At 31.2% G+C, this 17,064-nt stretch overlaps 1 protein-coding gene across 2 annotated transcripts in view; it reads left to right on the plus strand.

The window, feature by feature from the left end:
* Positions 1-2,201: 2,201 nt before the first annotated feature.
* LOC107445529 (cysteine protease ATG4B) overlaps positions 2,202-17,064 on the plus strand; it is a 55,992-nt gene continuing 41,129 nt past the window's right edge. The window contains exons 1-3 of one of the 2 annotated variants that reach the window (XM_087152569.1): positions 2,202-2,413; positions 9,952-10,050; positions 15,255-15,332. In XM_087152569.1, coding sequence (XP_087008695.1) covers positions 2,395-2,413; positions 9,952-10,050; positions 15,255-15,332 — 196 coding nt within the window. In that variant the 5' untranslated portion in view covers positions 2,202-2,394. Of the gene's footprint in view, positions 2,631-9,951; positions 10,051-15,254; positions 15,333-17,064 lie in introns of both variants that reach the window. The other variant, XM_087152568.1, reaches the window with a different exon arrangement.

Consider the following 17,064-nt stretch of genomic DNA (forward strand, 5'->3'; position numbering starts at 1 on the left):
TATATAAATATATATATATATATATATATAAATACAAAAAACAAGGGGAAAATTACGGAACAATGAAAGAAGGAGAAAAAAATAATAAATCCAAAAAATAAAAGATGTAATCTTTTCATTAGCTCACACGATTATATCCTCAAAAAAGAGTGCTTTCTAATATTGTATCAATATAGCCATGTCCCGCAGTGGACTGATCGTTAAGACACGGTTCCCAGCAGATCACCGAAGTCAAGCATCACTGGCTGCGGTCAGTGTGCGGGTGGGTGAGCACTTGGATTAGTCTGCGTAGGGACCGAGGGTGTGCGGTATTGGTCCTCGTTAAACTGTTCTACCGTAAAGTGCTCGACTTCGTGTGCAGGTCGTCGGGCTATCGAAGCGGGGGTGCCATCCTCTCTGCAGAGGACCAAAATTGTGATGGCATGCCTTCGGATCATCCTCAGGGATGTTTCCCAGACCGTCGCCAATAGCCCATTGTGTCAGCTCTAGTGCGACGTAAATTAACTACAACAACAACAACAATATAGCCATAACAAAATATATCAATACAATGGTGTGAGGAGCACTCAAAATATTTCACAAAAAAATTAAAACAAGTAAAATAGAACACAATAAGTAAAAATATCAAGTAAAAACGGAAAATAAAATATAAAGAATAAACAGAATGAAACATGAAATGAAATCAAAAAAGCGAGCAGTGAATTCAAATGAACTTACATGAACGGGAAATTTTTCAGAAATGATTTAAAATATTTTCGTAACGAGATTGCCAGATTGCAAAAAGTGAAAAAAAAAGCGCAAATTAAGATGAAAAGCGTAACTAGAGGATTTTTCTATTAAAGTGCGTTCTTACTGCATTACTGAAGTGCGTTTGATTTGTTCGTTACCAAGAATGCCCCCCCCCCCAAGGGAAGGGGAGTGGACAAGACTCCGGATGGTTCCGACAGATGTTTTGTGGAACACGTTATTCAGCAAGAGACATGCGAAAACCTTCGCTCTCACATTAAATACTACAGATATTGGTGTAATTAAGTTACAGTCGTACACGCCATTGTAACTCTACGCACTATGGAAAATCATTTAATGCTTCCTAATATGGAAGTGAAAGAGGAACAAGATTCTAAAAATAACTCCTCCTTTCAAATATAAAACTAATTATTATTCAATGGTATGTTTTCAGAAACCGAAAGAGTTTTAATTCTTTTATTAATACAAAAGTATTTATTATTTTGTATTATATATATATATATATATATATATATATATATAGGGTGATCCAAAAGCCAGTTTAATTTTTAAAATCTTATGATTTTTAAACTATCAGCAATTAAATGATGCTCTTTGCACATAACAAAAAAAAATATTTATAGCTTCAATTTTAATTAAAAGCGAGAAGCGTCAAGCGAAGGAGCGCCTATTTCGTAAATAAGAAAGGTATGACCGCTTGATTGGTTATATTTTGATCACGATATTTTTAAATTGAAAATTCACCCAATATAATATATAATTAAACTACCTACTAAATTTTTCACCTATCCAGTTATGTAATTTATGCATGAAGTTAGAGAGATTCACCGTGCTTGTCTACTTTGCAATGTTACATCATTGTTAATACCTTTTATTCAGTTAACTGAATGAAGAAGGAAACTAAAGATATTTATTTATAAATAAATATAAAATAACGTATTTTTATGCAATTATTTATATCCCATTGCTCATTTTTTTGTATTTTTTACTATACTGGTGCTTTGTAAATTTGAAATCGATGAGACAAAAAAAGAAAGGAGTATGGGAAAGATTTAATAGATATTTGCAATAACTGACATTTTTTATAATATTAAAATAAAATAAAATATTGTTAAGAAATCATTTTGCTTTTAGAAATTTTATGGTTGGTTGACCGTGTAAAGCTGAGCGCAGGTTGCGCCAGGGATTAAAATTTCTGGCTTTCTACTGCCGACTGATTTTTACGCCTTAGCTTGAAGAAGCACTCCATCCAATATTATTAAATTAGTTGTTTCCAATATAACGCGTTCTTTCAATCTAACTTTCAACGAAACAAACAACAAAATGAATGTAAAATGCGCATGCGCGCCGAAAGTTACAAGTGACAACGATGCCAAAGTCAGCCAATAAGATTTCTCAATTTAATTATACTAGTAGGCAACGTTCTACGAGCGCAGCGACGTTTTTAATATCTAGTTTCTAGCTGAACGTGGCATCACAATGATCATATGATTTGTTTATATTTAGCTGTCAACTCACAGGAAAAATACTTTTCTTTTTCAGTTCTTATAAATGTTCTCAGATTTATAAAATTTTTTTTAATGAATTAACTTAAGAAAGTTAGAAGTCACATTTGGCTTGTAAATTAAAATTTCTTTAGTAGAAAATATGGAAGAAATTTACGCGGGTAAATTTTAATTCGAAATTTATTTTGGGAATTTTATATCACTCGACGACACTACCGACGGTTTAATTAGTTACGAATAATATTTAACTGAAATTGTGAATTACAGTCAGTATAGGACGCTTGTACACCGCAATTAAAGTTGTTGTGTTCCTAATGATTTTCCAAATATGTATCGAATATGATTTGTCAAAAACACCATTCACAAGTTTAATTCAACGTTTGTATCTTTTGCAATCAATGTGGTAAAATATATAGTTTGTAAAAGTGCATAGTTTGAGGTGTAACATTAGTCTCTACTTTTTATAACTTTTTATTACTGTATATTACAATTAAAAGTAAGGTTATTAAAGTAGTATACTTAAATTACCTCGCAAGCTGCTGAAATTTTCCATAATGTTTTTAAGATTATATATATATATTAAAAGTTGTTTTTTATAAATATAAAAATTAGTTTTTCATCCATTGAAGTTATTGAGTATGTGTAGTATATTTTTTAATACCTCATTGTGATATCCTTCATGCAAATTTTTTCAACAACACTTTTTGAATTGAAAGAAAGTTATTTAATTTCATCTGTTATCTAAATAGGATCCATTATCAATGTGATGACTTCTTTTTCCTCTCAATTTTATTGTCTCTTATGTTATTTCAATATATTTAAAAATATATATAGTATATACACTGGTTAACTATGTTTATTCTGGACTACTTATTTTGAACCTTTTTGATATATTGAGTGTGATATATAAATACAGTGAAACCTCATGTTATGGACACTTTTGCGAAATGGATGCCTTTCAATATGGACGTAATTTTAATTTCCCGTGAATCTTCTACGCATAAACCATTACGTACATTCTCCTCAAAGCCCTCCCGACAGTACCGTAACCGGATGCGGGCCCATAATCGTTAAAGGGTGATTTCACAGTGTCATGCATGTTGCGGACATGACATTTACAAAGTTTAATTACTCATAATTAAATAAAAAATTGAGCTAGGTAACTGGTTTTTGTATCATAAAATTCAGGAGACATGGCATCTCTTTACCCAATGCATATTTAAAAATAAAAATGAATTTAAACAGCTTTAAAATAAAAATTTGAAGCGTTGCGGACATGACGCAGAAAAATATGGTTTTTAGAATGTTTTTCTACATTCACCAAAATCTCTGAATTTTATGAAATAATTGACAACTTTTTCTTAGGTAAGATTTCAATGTCTATTTATATAAAAGAAATCACAAGAATTTTTAAGAAATAAAATTAATTTAATTAAAAAGTACCAAATTAAAAACAATATGTATGTTGCGGACATGACGTTGCAGACATGACAGAAAGTTTCTCATTATAAATAACCTTCTTAGATATGGTCATATATCATTGGAATATTATATATTGCTTTTGTTAAATAATATATTGAGTAAATCAGGAGTGTTAAATCATTTTTCTTTTAAGATTATAAATTTATGAACGTAAATTTTATTATAAAGTTATTTATTCTAAATTACTTTTATTTTAGATTTTAGGCAAAAGATGTGTAAAGAATCACATTACAATTTATTTATTATATTATTTATCTTTAAGGCAAGTTCTGAATTGTATGAAAAAAACCGTGCAGAATGATCAGGTGAAGGATCGCATGGCAAAGGGCATAAGTATGAGTCGATTGAAATTGTTTCAAATTGCAGTTTATCCAAATACTTAAACTTTTATAGCTAAGGGTTTAAAGTGGTGTTTAAGTGTAATATTTGTCTTGCTTGTAGAAATTATTTCGCCTGTTCACCAATAGTTATCAAACAATATGGCTATTCACTGGCCTTCTTCTAAAACTGTAACTGGTGTTAAAGCTTGTTGTTGTGAAGCTATAGCAAGATTTGAAGGCAGTTTAGTAAATATTTCAGCTAGATGCATGATTTGGGGACTAGAGAAAGGAGAATTTAAAGAAAATTCAACCGAATTAAGTGTTATAGGTGAGATGAAATGCAATAATCTCGTATTTGAGATCGACTTGCAGAGACTATAACGTTCTTTCAACATTGATGCCTCATGATTGACAGTGTCTCTGCTTACATACATAATTTTTATATTCCCATCTGAAATTTTACAAGCCACTTCAAAAAACGATTTTGCATCAATGACAACTTCTCTACCTTGCAATACAGCTCTCCAAACTACATTTTTGATGGTGCCACCTATTCTATCAACGGCACCTTTCCCATTAGCTGTTTCTAAGAATGACCAGTCAGCATCAATGTTGAAATCTTCTTTGTGACAGGTCAAATTTGCGAATATAAATTGATTTTTGAATTGACTGGCAGCTCCATCAGACCAGTAATGTACTTTTTTAGTTGTACATTTCTTTTGTTCCATTAGATGAGATAAAATTTTTTTATTAAAAACTTGCACACTATCTTTATTGTGTGAATAGTCATCAGTGATAACGGCATAGGACTGATGGTTTAAAGAATTATTTCTACCATCCTTGAAATATGGAACACAAGTGTACACTGTGACGTGGTCTGACGACCAGTGTGCGCTCATGATTTCCCGATCGTGTTTTACTGTATAGTTCTCAGCAAAGTCAATATGCATTATGATTTCATTCTCTGAAAGATTTTCTTTGAAATGACGAAATTCAAAATGTTGTTTGTAAGCATTATAGATGTGTCTTGCAAATGATTGTAGCTGATATCCTATTTCTTCTTTTGTGCTACCTAAATCAGTAACAATTTCTTTTTTAACTGTGAAACCTTGTTCATTTTGTTACCATTGATAAAACTTGACGATGTTGTCTAAATTTTTTTCTGGTATTTTTTCATCAAAATATTTTTTGACACTGCAATCTTGACAGGACCTGTCTATGCAGTCATTGCCTTTTCTTTTTAATGGCATTTTCAACTATCTGCTTTCTTTTTAATGGGGACAGTTTTGATATCATATTTGTTAAAACATCAAGTTTCTTTTGAGGAGATTTTGGTAAAGCATTATTAATTTTCTTTACCGCTTCTCCTAAAGATTGCCTGCTAGCGTAGCCTGATATATTCCTGCTTGATTTTTCAGCTTCTGCTTTTTTATTTTTTGTTCTTATGTGCTCTTTCTGTTCTTCTGTAAGAACTTTAGAAAATCTGTATTCCTTCTTTTTCTTGCTTTCTTCTGGTTTTATAATTTCATATTTCTCTGCTTCTGCTTTCAATTTCTGTCTTCTCAGTCTGGACCTTTCTGTACTTGTTAATGGCATTAGAAATTTTATAGTTTTACCAACTTAGTTTAGAATTCTATAATCTGTTTCAAGTTTCATAAATTTTAATTAATTATATAATATTAAAATAAATCAACTAGTAAAAATTAAATCCTTTGAAAACTTTAATTTAAAAATTTAATAAAAAAATTTAATTTAATTTAATAGAAAACATCTGCAAATAAACAAGTGCAAAAACTAAATAATTTTGAAAATAATGTTCTATTTTAAACTATGTTCTATTCTAATTAATATTCTATTAACTGTTCTGTTGCCATTATTCCTAACATAATTTAGAACAAATAAAATGCTGCCATAAATTCAAATGTTTAAGTTTAAAAAATATATATTTTTTAATAAATGTAGAATTTAGACATGTTTTAAACAAAGTAATTTGTCAGTGTAATTGGTCATTAAGAAAATAAGTGGCAACAGAGCAAATTTTATAAGTTTTATAGTTTGTGATATGAATTTCAAGCTTAAATGCTAAATAAAAGTAAGCAAAATTGTATTTTGCAACTTGTCATGTCTGCAACGTTGCAGACATGACCAATTTGAAAATTCTTTAAAAAATATTAAATAGAAAAAATTATAATTTTTTAAAAATCATAATAAAGCAACACTGCAAATAGTCGAAAGAAATCCAATTTTTAAGAAAATAAATCTTTTAACTACTTTGTTTTAATAAAACTTTTTTAAAAAATCATTAAAAAGCAAAATTGTTCTATTATAAGCACCCTATATTTAAATACTGAAATTAAAAATAACGTTTTTACAGTCATTAATTATGCAAATCCAATATATCTCTTAAAATATCATGTTTAATTACAAATATTAAATGTTGCAACTGCAATTTTTTTTCCCTCTCTGTCATTTCCGCAACTTTTCGACCCAATTTTTTCCCATTTTATGCAATTTAAAGAATTTGCATCATTATTAAAAAAAAACTAATTTAATGTTCATAAAATACATTTAATGACCTTAAATTTGATATGCGGTTTATTAAATTTATTGGGAAAAAAATTTTAAGCATGCCAGGCTACAAATAGTATGGAATCACCCCAAACCGAAACATTATTTTCTCTCTCTTCAAACCAGACAATATTTTTTTCTAAATATGAAGAAAAAAACAATTTTTTTTCTTCTTTAAATTACGAAGAGAAAAAAAATGCAACTTTTCCACATTTTTAAAGCATATCAATTTTTCCCTCATCCATAATTAAAAATATTGCTAAGATATTTCACTGCAAACAAAAGAGAGATCATTTGGACTGCAGCTTATCTTTTCATCTGGATGACCCCCCTATAAAAAGCTGAAATGATGTCTTCACACTGAACAATTTCTTCCATTTACTTATAAATTTGAATAATGTACAGCTGGGGCAAAAAAGAGAATATAATCATGGTATCCGCACACCTGAAAAGTCATGAAAATTAATGGAAAGTTATGAATTTCGGTATTGAACAAAATTTGTCATGAAATGCCATGATTTTTACTATTTTTTTAAAAAAAAATCATGGAAAGTCATGGACTTTGGTCGCCGAATTTTTTTAAATAGAATCCCCCTCCCCCCTCAATTTCATCGTGTTCCAAATATCTGAATTCCTAACAAAATCACTACTCACAGTCATATTTTATTAGAATATAAAATGTCTTTATCATTATGTCTATCAAAATGTCTTTATCAAATTATGGTGTTGTTTCGAAAAATGAAAGAAAAAACAGAACATCGTTCTAAAACGAATTATCTTTTAAACTTCTGTGATTTAAGAATTTTTACTATTTATAAATTTTTTTATCAATTTAAATTTCAAGCCAAAGCAAGCCAATCATTGGTGTATTTTTTTTATTTCGAAATGAGAACAGACAAATAAGGAGTATTTCTTTCCTTTCTGATGAACAAGAAAAGTATCTTTAGAATATAGTTCTGCAGAAAAAACAACAACAAAAAAATTTGCTTTTTTATTTTTTTTCCATCTATTTTATTGCTTAACTCTTTCTTTATTCTGTTTTTAAATTTAAAATCTATAAGCATGAAGATACAGAGTATAACAGTTTTGGTTATAATTATCATTTTAATAAATGTTATTATAATACTTTTTTAAATTTAGTGATACGTTTTTGTCGGAGAAAATAGTAACTTCTTTAAGTCATGAAAAATTCTTGGAACTAGTGATGGAAAATCATGAAAAGTCATGAATTTAAAAATCTAAAAAGTAGTAGATACCCTGTGTAATCTTTGAGGTGAAACATTTATACAGACACAGAATCGTGGCAACATTGTCGTTCCGGAGTTCTTGCAGAAAAATTTGCATTTGTGTAGTAACAAATTTTAGTTATTTTTTTCTGCAGAAATATTCTAAAGTTTTATCTTTTCTTCAGAATTATATTCAAAAGTAGGCTTTCTCGCGCATTGGAGTGGAAAAAATACTTGTGATTTTTCTACTCTTTTGATAATAATGAAAAATGAAGAATAATAAATATAAAAAAAAATTTCTGCAAAAATTTTCATTCTAATGTGTTATTGTTTATTCTAATATGTTACATGTTACTATTAATTTCCACATAGTTTTTAAAATCCGATATTTTTTATGCGATATTATTTATTACGACAATCGAATCTGGAAATGAAAACACGCATTTAGTGACCCTTTTCGTCATCCGATGTGCTCGATTTCGCCGTCAATCATTTTTTCATTAGATACTGCTACGAATTTCATGATTTTTTTTTTTAATGTGATGATGATTTACAAAATATGAAACAGGAAATAATCAGAGCCTTTCCCCCTACAAAATGCGAGAGTAACGGCCATAATATTAGAATAAAATAAATATTTTCTTAGATCCAAATGTTTATTATTTTTATTTTTTGAAGTTGACGTTTCTGTTACTTTGAATGAGTAACATATAAATTTGTTATTTTTTAAAGCATCTTGCAGAAAGATATTAGTATTTGAAAGGTATGTTGCAGGGTTCAGACACTTGATAGATGATTAATTGCGAATATATCAACTCCATAGGTCATTGTACCGTACCAGTAAACATTGATTTCTTTTGTGAATTGTGGGAGGTTTACTTTAAAGGAGGTATTAACCACATTTTCTATCAAGAGGTGTTAGGGGATGTGAACCTAATAATTGAAAGCGACTAAAAGCTTTCGATTCATCCGTATCATGTGATTAACTTAAATATCTGTGTTATTAGGAAAATTATATTCATTTTTTCTGTATCAACATCTAGAATTATGTATTTATATCAAGATTTTTCATATATTCTTTTTGTATAGAAATTTTTCTTTTTGTGAAGTTTAAGTAAATATCCTTCTAGATAGTTATTTTAGATTTAATTTTTTCTATATCATAGTAAATATTCTAAAAACAATTTGCAGTGTTAGACTATATTATTGGAGTACTCTTCCCAGGATTTTTCTTCTAAGGATTTCATAACAAGAAGTTTTTTCAGGATAGAGGTGGCAACCCTATACCTCAACCTGGAGGGCCAGTCCCCTGATATAATACCCAGGGGCAAGGTGCCTGGTTATACCCCCACACCCTTATCTTGAAATAGATTTGAGACAGTAAGGAGTTTTACTTACTTAGGATCAATTATTACTATTGACTACAGAATGACTCCTGAAATAAAAAACCAACTCTATCTGGGCGGAGAAGATTTATTAAATTTAGGTTTCTTTCTAGAAAAATAAGGTTCTTAATCTACAAAACTCTTGTCAGACCAGTCTTGAAATACGCTTCTGAGGGTTGGACCATGACAAAAACTCAGAAAATTTTATCGCAATATTTGAGAGAAGGATTTTGCAGAGTATACTTGGTGGTGTAAATGAAAACAGTATTGGATAAGGAGATTTAACTTTGAACTGTACAAAATTTATAAACAACCCGATATTATTAAGTACAAAAAATAAATATAATGAATTGGATAGCCCACATGATTCGATTGAGTGATGACCATACAATAAAAAAGATGTTGCTTTTTAAACCTACTGGAACAAGAAATCGAGGAAGGTTGAGATGGGCTGACTAGGTGGAGTCTGATTTTCTTGCAATGAATGAAAAGAATTGGAAATAAATCGGAAGTGATTATGAGAAATATTCAGAGGAAGATATGGGCTGTCTGTCCAACTATAATGATAAGAGTATCCTTCCTGTTAATGGACAACTCTCATAAACGGGCATTTTTTCCCGGTCCCAAGAATGTCTATTTAACCGAGGTTTCACTGTATTTGGTTTTCAACTATTATTCATGTTTTGTTCATAATTAGTTTTAAATATATTCTTTTCAGCTTGTATAGCCTATGAACCATGTCTTCTTGATTATGTTGAGTTTAAAAGAGTTACAGAACCAATCTGGCTGCTGGGGAAAAAATATAATATACAAACTGGTAAGATTTTATTTATAATATTTTTTTTATTATCATTCAATATTTATAGCTTTATTTATTATCTGCTTTGTTGACAGTTTTGTGACATTAAAAAAATAAGTTAATTTTGAAAAGAAAAAAAAGCTGTAGATATTAAGATAGATTAATTAGATAGACAATTTTTTTAATTTAATTTTTTGTTTATTTTTCGGGAACTCGGGAACACTCATTTTACACTCTGTTAAGAAAAAAAAATAGTTGAATTTTCTTGCATCTGTCTAACGTAAAAGTACCCATTCTAAGTAAAAGTATCATGATTTATTTTACTTGTTACTCTGATTCTGGTGAATTAAAGTAATTTTTTACAAAATATTATTTGAATATAATAAATTATAAACTGAATATGTTATGATTTGTTATGTGTCTGCACCTGTTTTTTTAGATTTCTCTTGCCGACATCTGTGAAAATAACTGCCCCCTTGTCCTGGCAGCATCACATTGGCAGAATGTTCTTACAGAAAGATTTTTCGTTTGAAAATTAAAATTTTTTCTTTTCTACAGAAATTTGCACGTAATGTTCAAATCATGCATTTAGATAATCTAGTTTTAGAGCAAGATTGGGGAAAGGGAAGAAGAGAGGCTTGCTTCTACGTAAGGGAGGAGCAGGGGCGGATCTACTTAAGGGCTTTTTAAGCTGCAGCCCTGGGCCCCATGGATACAAAGGGCCCCAGTCCCCACTGAAAACAATAGGTGATATTTTGAATTAAAAAAAAATATCTAATATTTAAAAAAAAACTATTATAAGGTTGTCGACCCTGAGATCAATCAACCCATGCATGTGCTCGTCTATCGAACGGAACGGGGAATTACCCGGCGCTTGTTTTTGGTCACAGTATTTTTTTGCGTCTATTACGAGGGACTTCCCGCAGCACCGCTTAACGCCCAACGTAATTTTTTTCCCCGCACTTCTGTTCTCATTGTCAAAGTGACAAACTTGTTTAGTTTACTAATAATTGTCTTGACTACCAGAAACCCTCTGATCCCACTGAAAATTGTATTGGTGTTCAGCAAGAGGACGGTAATACCGAGGTGGGAAGAAATTTAGAGAATATTAAGTTTGAGTTTGAGAAATATGTTGTGGACAGAATTGCTAAATAATGATTTTATTAATGACATATTCTCACATGAAATGACTGACTTTCAAAATAAAGATCCGAAAAATATATATTCAGCTTCAATAAAGAAATACAAATAACAAAACAGAACATTTTCAAATAGGTATTTCATTAAGAAAATGAAAAATGGTCAATCACTGGAAAGATCGTGGTTATGTTATTCAACCAGAGTTGGTACTGTTTTTTGTTGACTTGCAAACTTTTTTCTAAAATTCCTTCTCAATACACAACCGGATTTTCTGATTGGAAACACATAGGAACTTGTTTAGAAAATCATGAAAATTCTAATGAACATAAGAAATCAATGTTAGTGTGGGTGACACGAAAAGAAAATAGATCTGTTTTAGACAAGCATCTTCAGAAGCAATTAAGAAAAGAAACAGAATATTATCACAATGTCCTAAAACGGGTTATTGCAGTAGTCAAATTTTTAAGTACAAGGTGCTTAACATTTAGTGGTTCCGAGGAAGTATTTGGTTCTCCACATAATGGTAATTTTATGGGTGCTCTGGAGCTATTGGCAGAGTTAGATCCATTCATTTGTGAACGCATTGAACAACAAGAGCTGCGACCAAAACCAATAATATTGTACTTATCAAAAACAGTATATAAGGAAATAATTGAGATTATCGGCCGACAGATAATTAAACAAATTATAACTCAAATAAATAACGACAACACAAAGTATTATTTAATTGTGATGGATTCTACTCCAGATCTATCTCACAATGATCAGCTTGCTATTGTATTACGATACTGTTTTAGGGGAAAAGTGTATGAAAGATGTGTATTCTTCATTAAAATTAGTAGTCATACTGGCTTACATTTATTTAATATTCTACAAGACTTTTTAGAAACAAATGGACTACTACTAGATAATTGTAGGGGACAATCTTATGACAACGTTGTTAATATGGTGAGTCACTACAATGGTGTACAAGCACTATTAAAACAAAAAAATAAATCTGCAGATTATGTGCCATGTGCTGCGGATTCTTTTAACCTAGTTGGTGAAGAATCTGTTAAGGTTGCAACCAAAATTGTGAACTTTTTTGGAGTAGTACAAAAAATATACTTTTTCATTTCTACTTCAACTTATAGGTAGGAACTGTTAAATCGTGAAACAAAACTCAAATTTACCTCAAAAGTTTAAAAGTTTAAGCCAGACCAAATGATCTTGTCACTATGATGCTGTCAAAGCTTTGAACAATAATTATGATGACATTATGAAAGTTTTCGAAAGTTTCAGCTAAAATGAGGATGAGAAAGTTGATTTCCGGAAAGAGGCACGAAATTTATTCAATAAAATGGCGAAACTCAGTACTGCAATTTTGATTATTTTTTGGGAAACCAATTTAGGGGAGATTTAATTTAGTTGATAAAAAAATACCGATCCCTGGTTTAGATATTTGTGAAGGCAACAAGTTAATTGCGTCATTAAAAAACTTCGTGAATAACACCAATCAGATCAGAAGCTAAAGGAATACGAAGAGAAAGCTAAAAAATTAAGTACTAGTGTGGGGATAGACTACAATGACATGAACAAGAGACGCATTACTCCAAAATTTTCAGATAAGTCTACAGATAAATTCTCAGTATACGGAGCAAAAAAATTTAAAAGAGAGGCGCTAAACGTTGCGTTGGATAAGCTGTTTATGGATTTAAATAAAAGGAGCCAAGTCTATGAGATGTATAGCAAGAAATTCAAATTTTTTAATGGATTTATAAGACAAAAATATATTGAACATAGATCTGGACAGTGAACGTAATATTATTGATTATTATCCAGATGACGTAGACGAGCATTTAGTGAATGAGTGCATTCAGTTAAAATCTTATTTACTTCAGTCTATGCCAGGGTCTTACACCTCTTGCAGTGAAATTTTTATGCTAATTTAGGAAAAGAAACTTGTTGGATGTTTTCCCAAATTGCTATAATATCTTAAAGATTTTTTTAACTTTGCCAATCACTAGCTGTGAAGCAGAGCGATCTTTCTCTAGGATGTAATATATAGAAAGCAAATATAGTACAACAATGTCGAACCATCGACTATATAATTTATCAGTTCTTTCCATAAATTGTGATTTACCGAAGGACTTACAATGTGATGGGCAAATAAAGGAATTTGCAGCACAAAAATGCAGAAAGGTTGCTTTATAATTTATATGACATAACTACACATAACCTGTCAATTTCTTTTGCAATAATGTTGTACAGTAGCTGTTTGTATACACAAATTAAAATAAAACTTTAAAGTGAGAGGACTGAAAAAGCAGTTTGGAGAAATGAAATTTGAGTCCACTATAACTGAATTACCTATTTACCAGTTGGCAGGGTTGCCACTCCACAGGGAGTACAGGAAAAACCTGGAAAGTACAGGGAATCACCTAAAATAATGGGGAAAATGCAGGGAATTTTGATTCTTACAAACTGAGAATTTTATTTCTTATTTTAGTTTTTTTAAAGACCACTCAAAGCGCAATCTATGAGATATTTAAGGATGATATTTCAGCTGTACTAAGCTAGTTCATTTACTATAGCATTATTTGTTTTACTAATGCATAGCTGCTCCTTTAAGTTTTTCCAGCAGTTAAGACTAGTGTAGCTAGACGGGAGTACCTAGACACGAGAGTATAGCCACTCAAGAACACAGTGATTCCTCTTAATACGGCATAAGAAATTAAGAGAATTTGCAGACTTGCTCGATTATCTCTAGAACTACTGGGCAGATTTTGATGTGTACATACATTGATCTGAAACAAATAACTATTGTAATACACACGCACGATCGTTGGAGTCGGAAGGTATGAAGAATTAAAAACAAAATGGGTTAATAGGCGGTATGGTCCCCTCTTACAAATATACATGCCTTGGCATGTGATTTCATGAAATAAGGCTGTTTATCATTTTCTATGGCAATGGGTCCCACTCGTTCAGCAGCATTGTTTTGATTCCCAGGATGGTTCTTAGAGGGGGGTTGCGAAATTCATGTGCCCTCCACAGAGCGTTTCAGACATGCTCTATAGGGTCGCGGTCTGGAGATTTGGCTGGCCAATCCATCCAGCGATTATCCTCACTCTTATGAAATTCGCAGACCGGAAGAGCTCTGTGGCCTCGCATTATCATCGATTAAAATGAATTCAAGGCCAACTGCACCCCTGAAAAAGCAAACTTAAGACTCCTAGTCCTCATCTACATACCTCACACCTGTCACAGAGCCTCTATCAAAGACATGGAGAGCTGTGCGGCCATCCAACGTGATTCCTACCCAAACCATTAAACCTGCTCAGCCACAATGGTCAATTTCGCCAACATTGGAGGGGGTAGGTAGCAGGTCCCCGGTTCACTCTATATGAATGTACATTGAGAATTGGTGTTTAAACTGAAACAGCACTCGTCACAGTGAAGAGAACGAACACCCATTGATCCATACTCCAATCTCTCTGCACCGTGCTGAACGGACTCTCCTGTTCATAGAAGTGAGCGGGACACAAACAGCAGGTCTTCTTGCAAACAATCCTCTCTCGTGGAGTCGTTTTGAAACAGTCACTCTCAATACACTGGTTCCTGTGGCTGCATACGAGTCACGAGAGGGCTGAGAAGCCCCTCTGTTACACCTCGCTATAATGGACAAATGGTGATCTTCTCTGGTCATCGTGGCTCTTGAACGACCAGGCTTCCTCTCGATGGATCCGGTATCCTGAAACTGTTCCCATAAGTTACAATTGGGCTTTAAATTGAACTCTCTACAAATCTGGATCCCATCATCTAACTGTTTACTCGTTTTTACTCTTACAATTTGAATTTAACCTATCGCTACAAATTAAGTGTACGATATGCAAGATTTTCATTTTGTCTAGAAGCAGGGTTTTACATTCATTTGAGTTCTTTGCTTAATTTATTTCACCAGTGTATAGGCAACCTTGCATTTGAAATATCTAAATGGGAGTATGGATGGGACCATTACAATGGAGTGTTCACTGTAGCAGGGTTCAACTATTATAATATTGTTTCAAATATTGCATTACAAATGACTAATCATTTTTTAGGTGATGATTTTGAGAAATTAAATAAAGATATGCAAAGCCTACTGTGGTTTACTTACAGAAAACAGTTTCTTCCCATAGGTGAGTATGGTAAAAATTTATTTATTTTTGGAAATTTTTTAATAATCTTAAAATTATGTTTCTAAGTTTTGGTGTTACTCCCAAGAATGAATTAACTTGTAATATCTACACAATTTAAAAACTTTATTTTATTTTTAAATGAATAGAAATCTATTTTAAAAAGGATGAATTTTTGTATCAACAATTTGTTTTTTTTAAACACAAAAGACAATGGGATTTCCCCCCAAAAAGTAAATGAATAAGAAATAGTTGAATTTTCATGTACCTGGCTTACTAAAAAGTACCAAATGTAATTCACAGGGTTGCCAGTTCACAGGGAAAACCTGAAAAATTCAAGGAATTTAAAAATCACCAAAATTAACAGGGAATTTTATTTTTTATTTTTGTCTCTTAAAAAATGGTGACCACTCAAAGGGCAATCTATGAGATATTTAAAGATGATAGTTGAGCTATATTGAATTATTTCATTTACTATAACATTATTTGTTTTATGTTGAGGTGTTTCTTATTTCTCCTAGTTTTTCCAGCTACTAAGACTAGCATCGTTATCCTAATATAGTTCACAAGAACTCAGTAAATATGTGTTTCCTTTTAATATATATATATGTATGTGCAGGGAAATTTTTTTCTCTCCAGATTTGTGAATTCAGAATATATGCAACCCTAATCAGTTAACATATCAAGTCACTAACCAGGGGTTTGTCCAAATTTACTACCGTATAGCGGTACCTTCACAAATTCAACTTTAGGAAAAACAGTAGTTTCACGAAATACTTTTTCTTAAAATTTTATTTCTGTATCCCGTAGGAAATGATAAATCCATTTTTTTTTGTGTTGATTTTTTAATGTAATTTTTAATTTTCACAAATTATATCTAAATTTTCAGAAAATAGGTACCTCTCAGAAAAACCTAGACAAACCCCTGCTAACAGCTAGAACCGTTGTGGGAAGGTGCCAAAGATTCTTTAGAAAGTCCAGATTATTTCTTGTGCATCTCAACAAAACATTAGGTTTTTGGTCATCCAAAGTAAACTGCTGAGGAAGTTTCAAAGCACACAGTGAAAGGATTTTCAAGATAGAAAAATCGCTTACTGATAATCTGAATGTTTACTCAGTAGTTATATTTTGTAATTTCATCAGATTAAGGCAGAGCAAAAACCTAAACATCAGCTCCCCAGAGTCACGAAAACTGAGATGGGGCACGGTAGGACTCTCACGCCACTAAGTTTAGTTCGTTTTTTTTTTGCAACAGAATTTATAGCATTATAAATGTCAATGAGAATTTATCGCCAACCAAAATCTTCAGAGCAAATTAAAGCTAGCAAGAGTCCTTATATTTTAACTGAAGCTCTATGTTGGACTACAATACTATTGTGATCATAGCAAGATTATTACCGAAAGTAATTCAACTCCTCCTAATTTCCAACCACTTATTGATTTACTAAAGCGCGATTCATAAAATTCAGTCAATTTTATGGCCAAATTATATTTTGACGGCTTTGAAATTAGCTAGAATGATGAAATTTCAACTGGAGCTATGTGTATGATGATAATTCAATTATTTTGTAAATGATGCTAGCAAAATTTATTGCCTATTGCAAGTTTTACAATTGTTACAAAGTGTTACAAATTGCAAGTTATTAATAATAAAAATTACATTTTAAAAAAACAACACTCATTAAGATTTAGAGTGATATCATTTATCAATAATAGTGTATTAAATATAGTACAT

The sequence above is a fragment of the Parasteatoda tepidariorum genome, chromosome 1 (genome assembly GCF_982258835.1).
Source record: "Parasteatoda tepidariorum strain Cologne lab strain chromosome 1, Ptep-v5.0, whole genome shotgun sequence".
In the NCBI taxonomy this organism is placed as follows: Eukaryota; Metazoa; Arthropoda; class Arachnida; order Araneae; family Theridiidae; genus Parasteatoda; species Parasteatoda tepidariorum.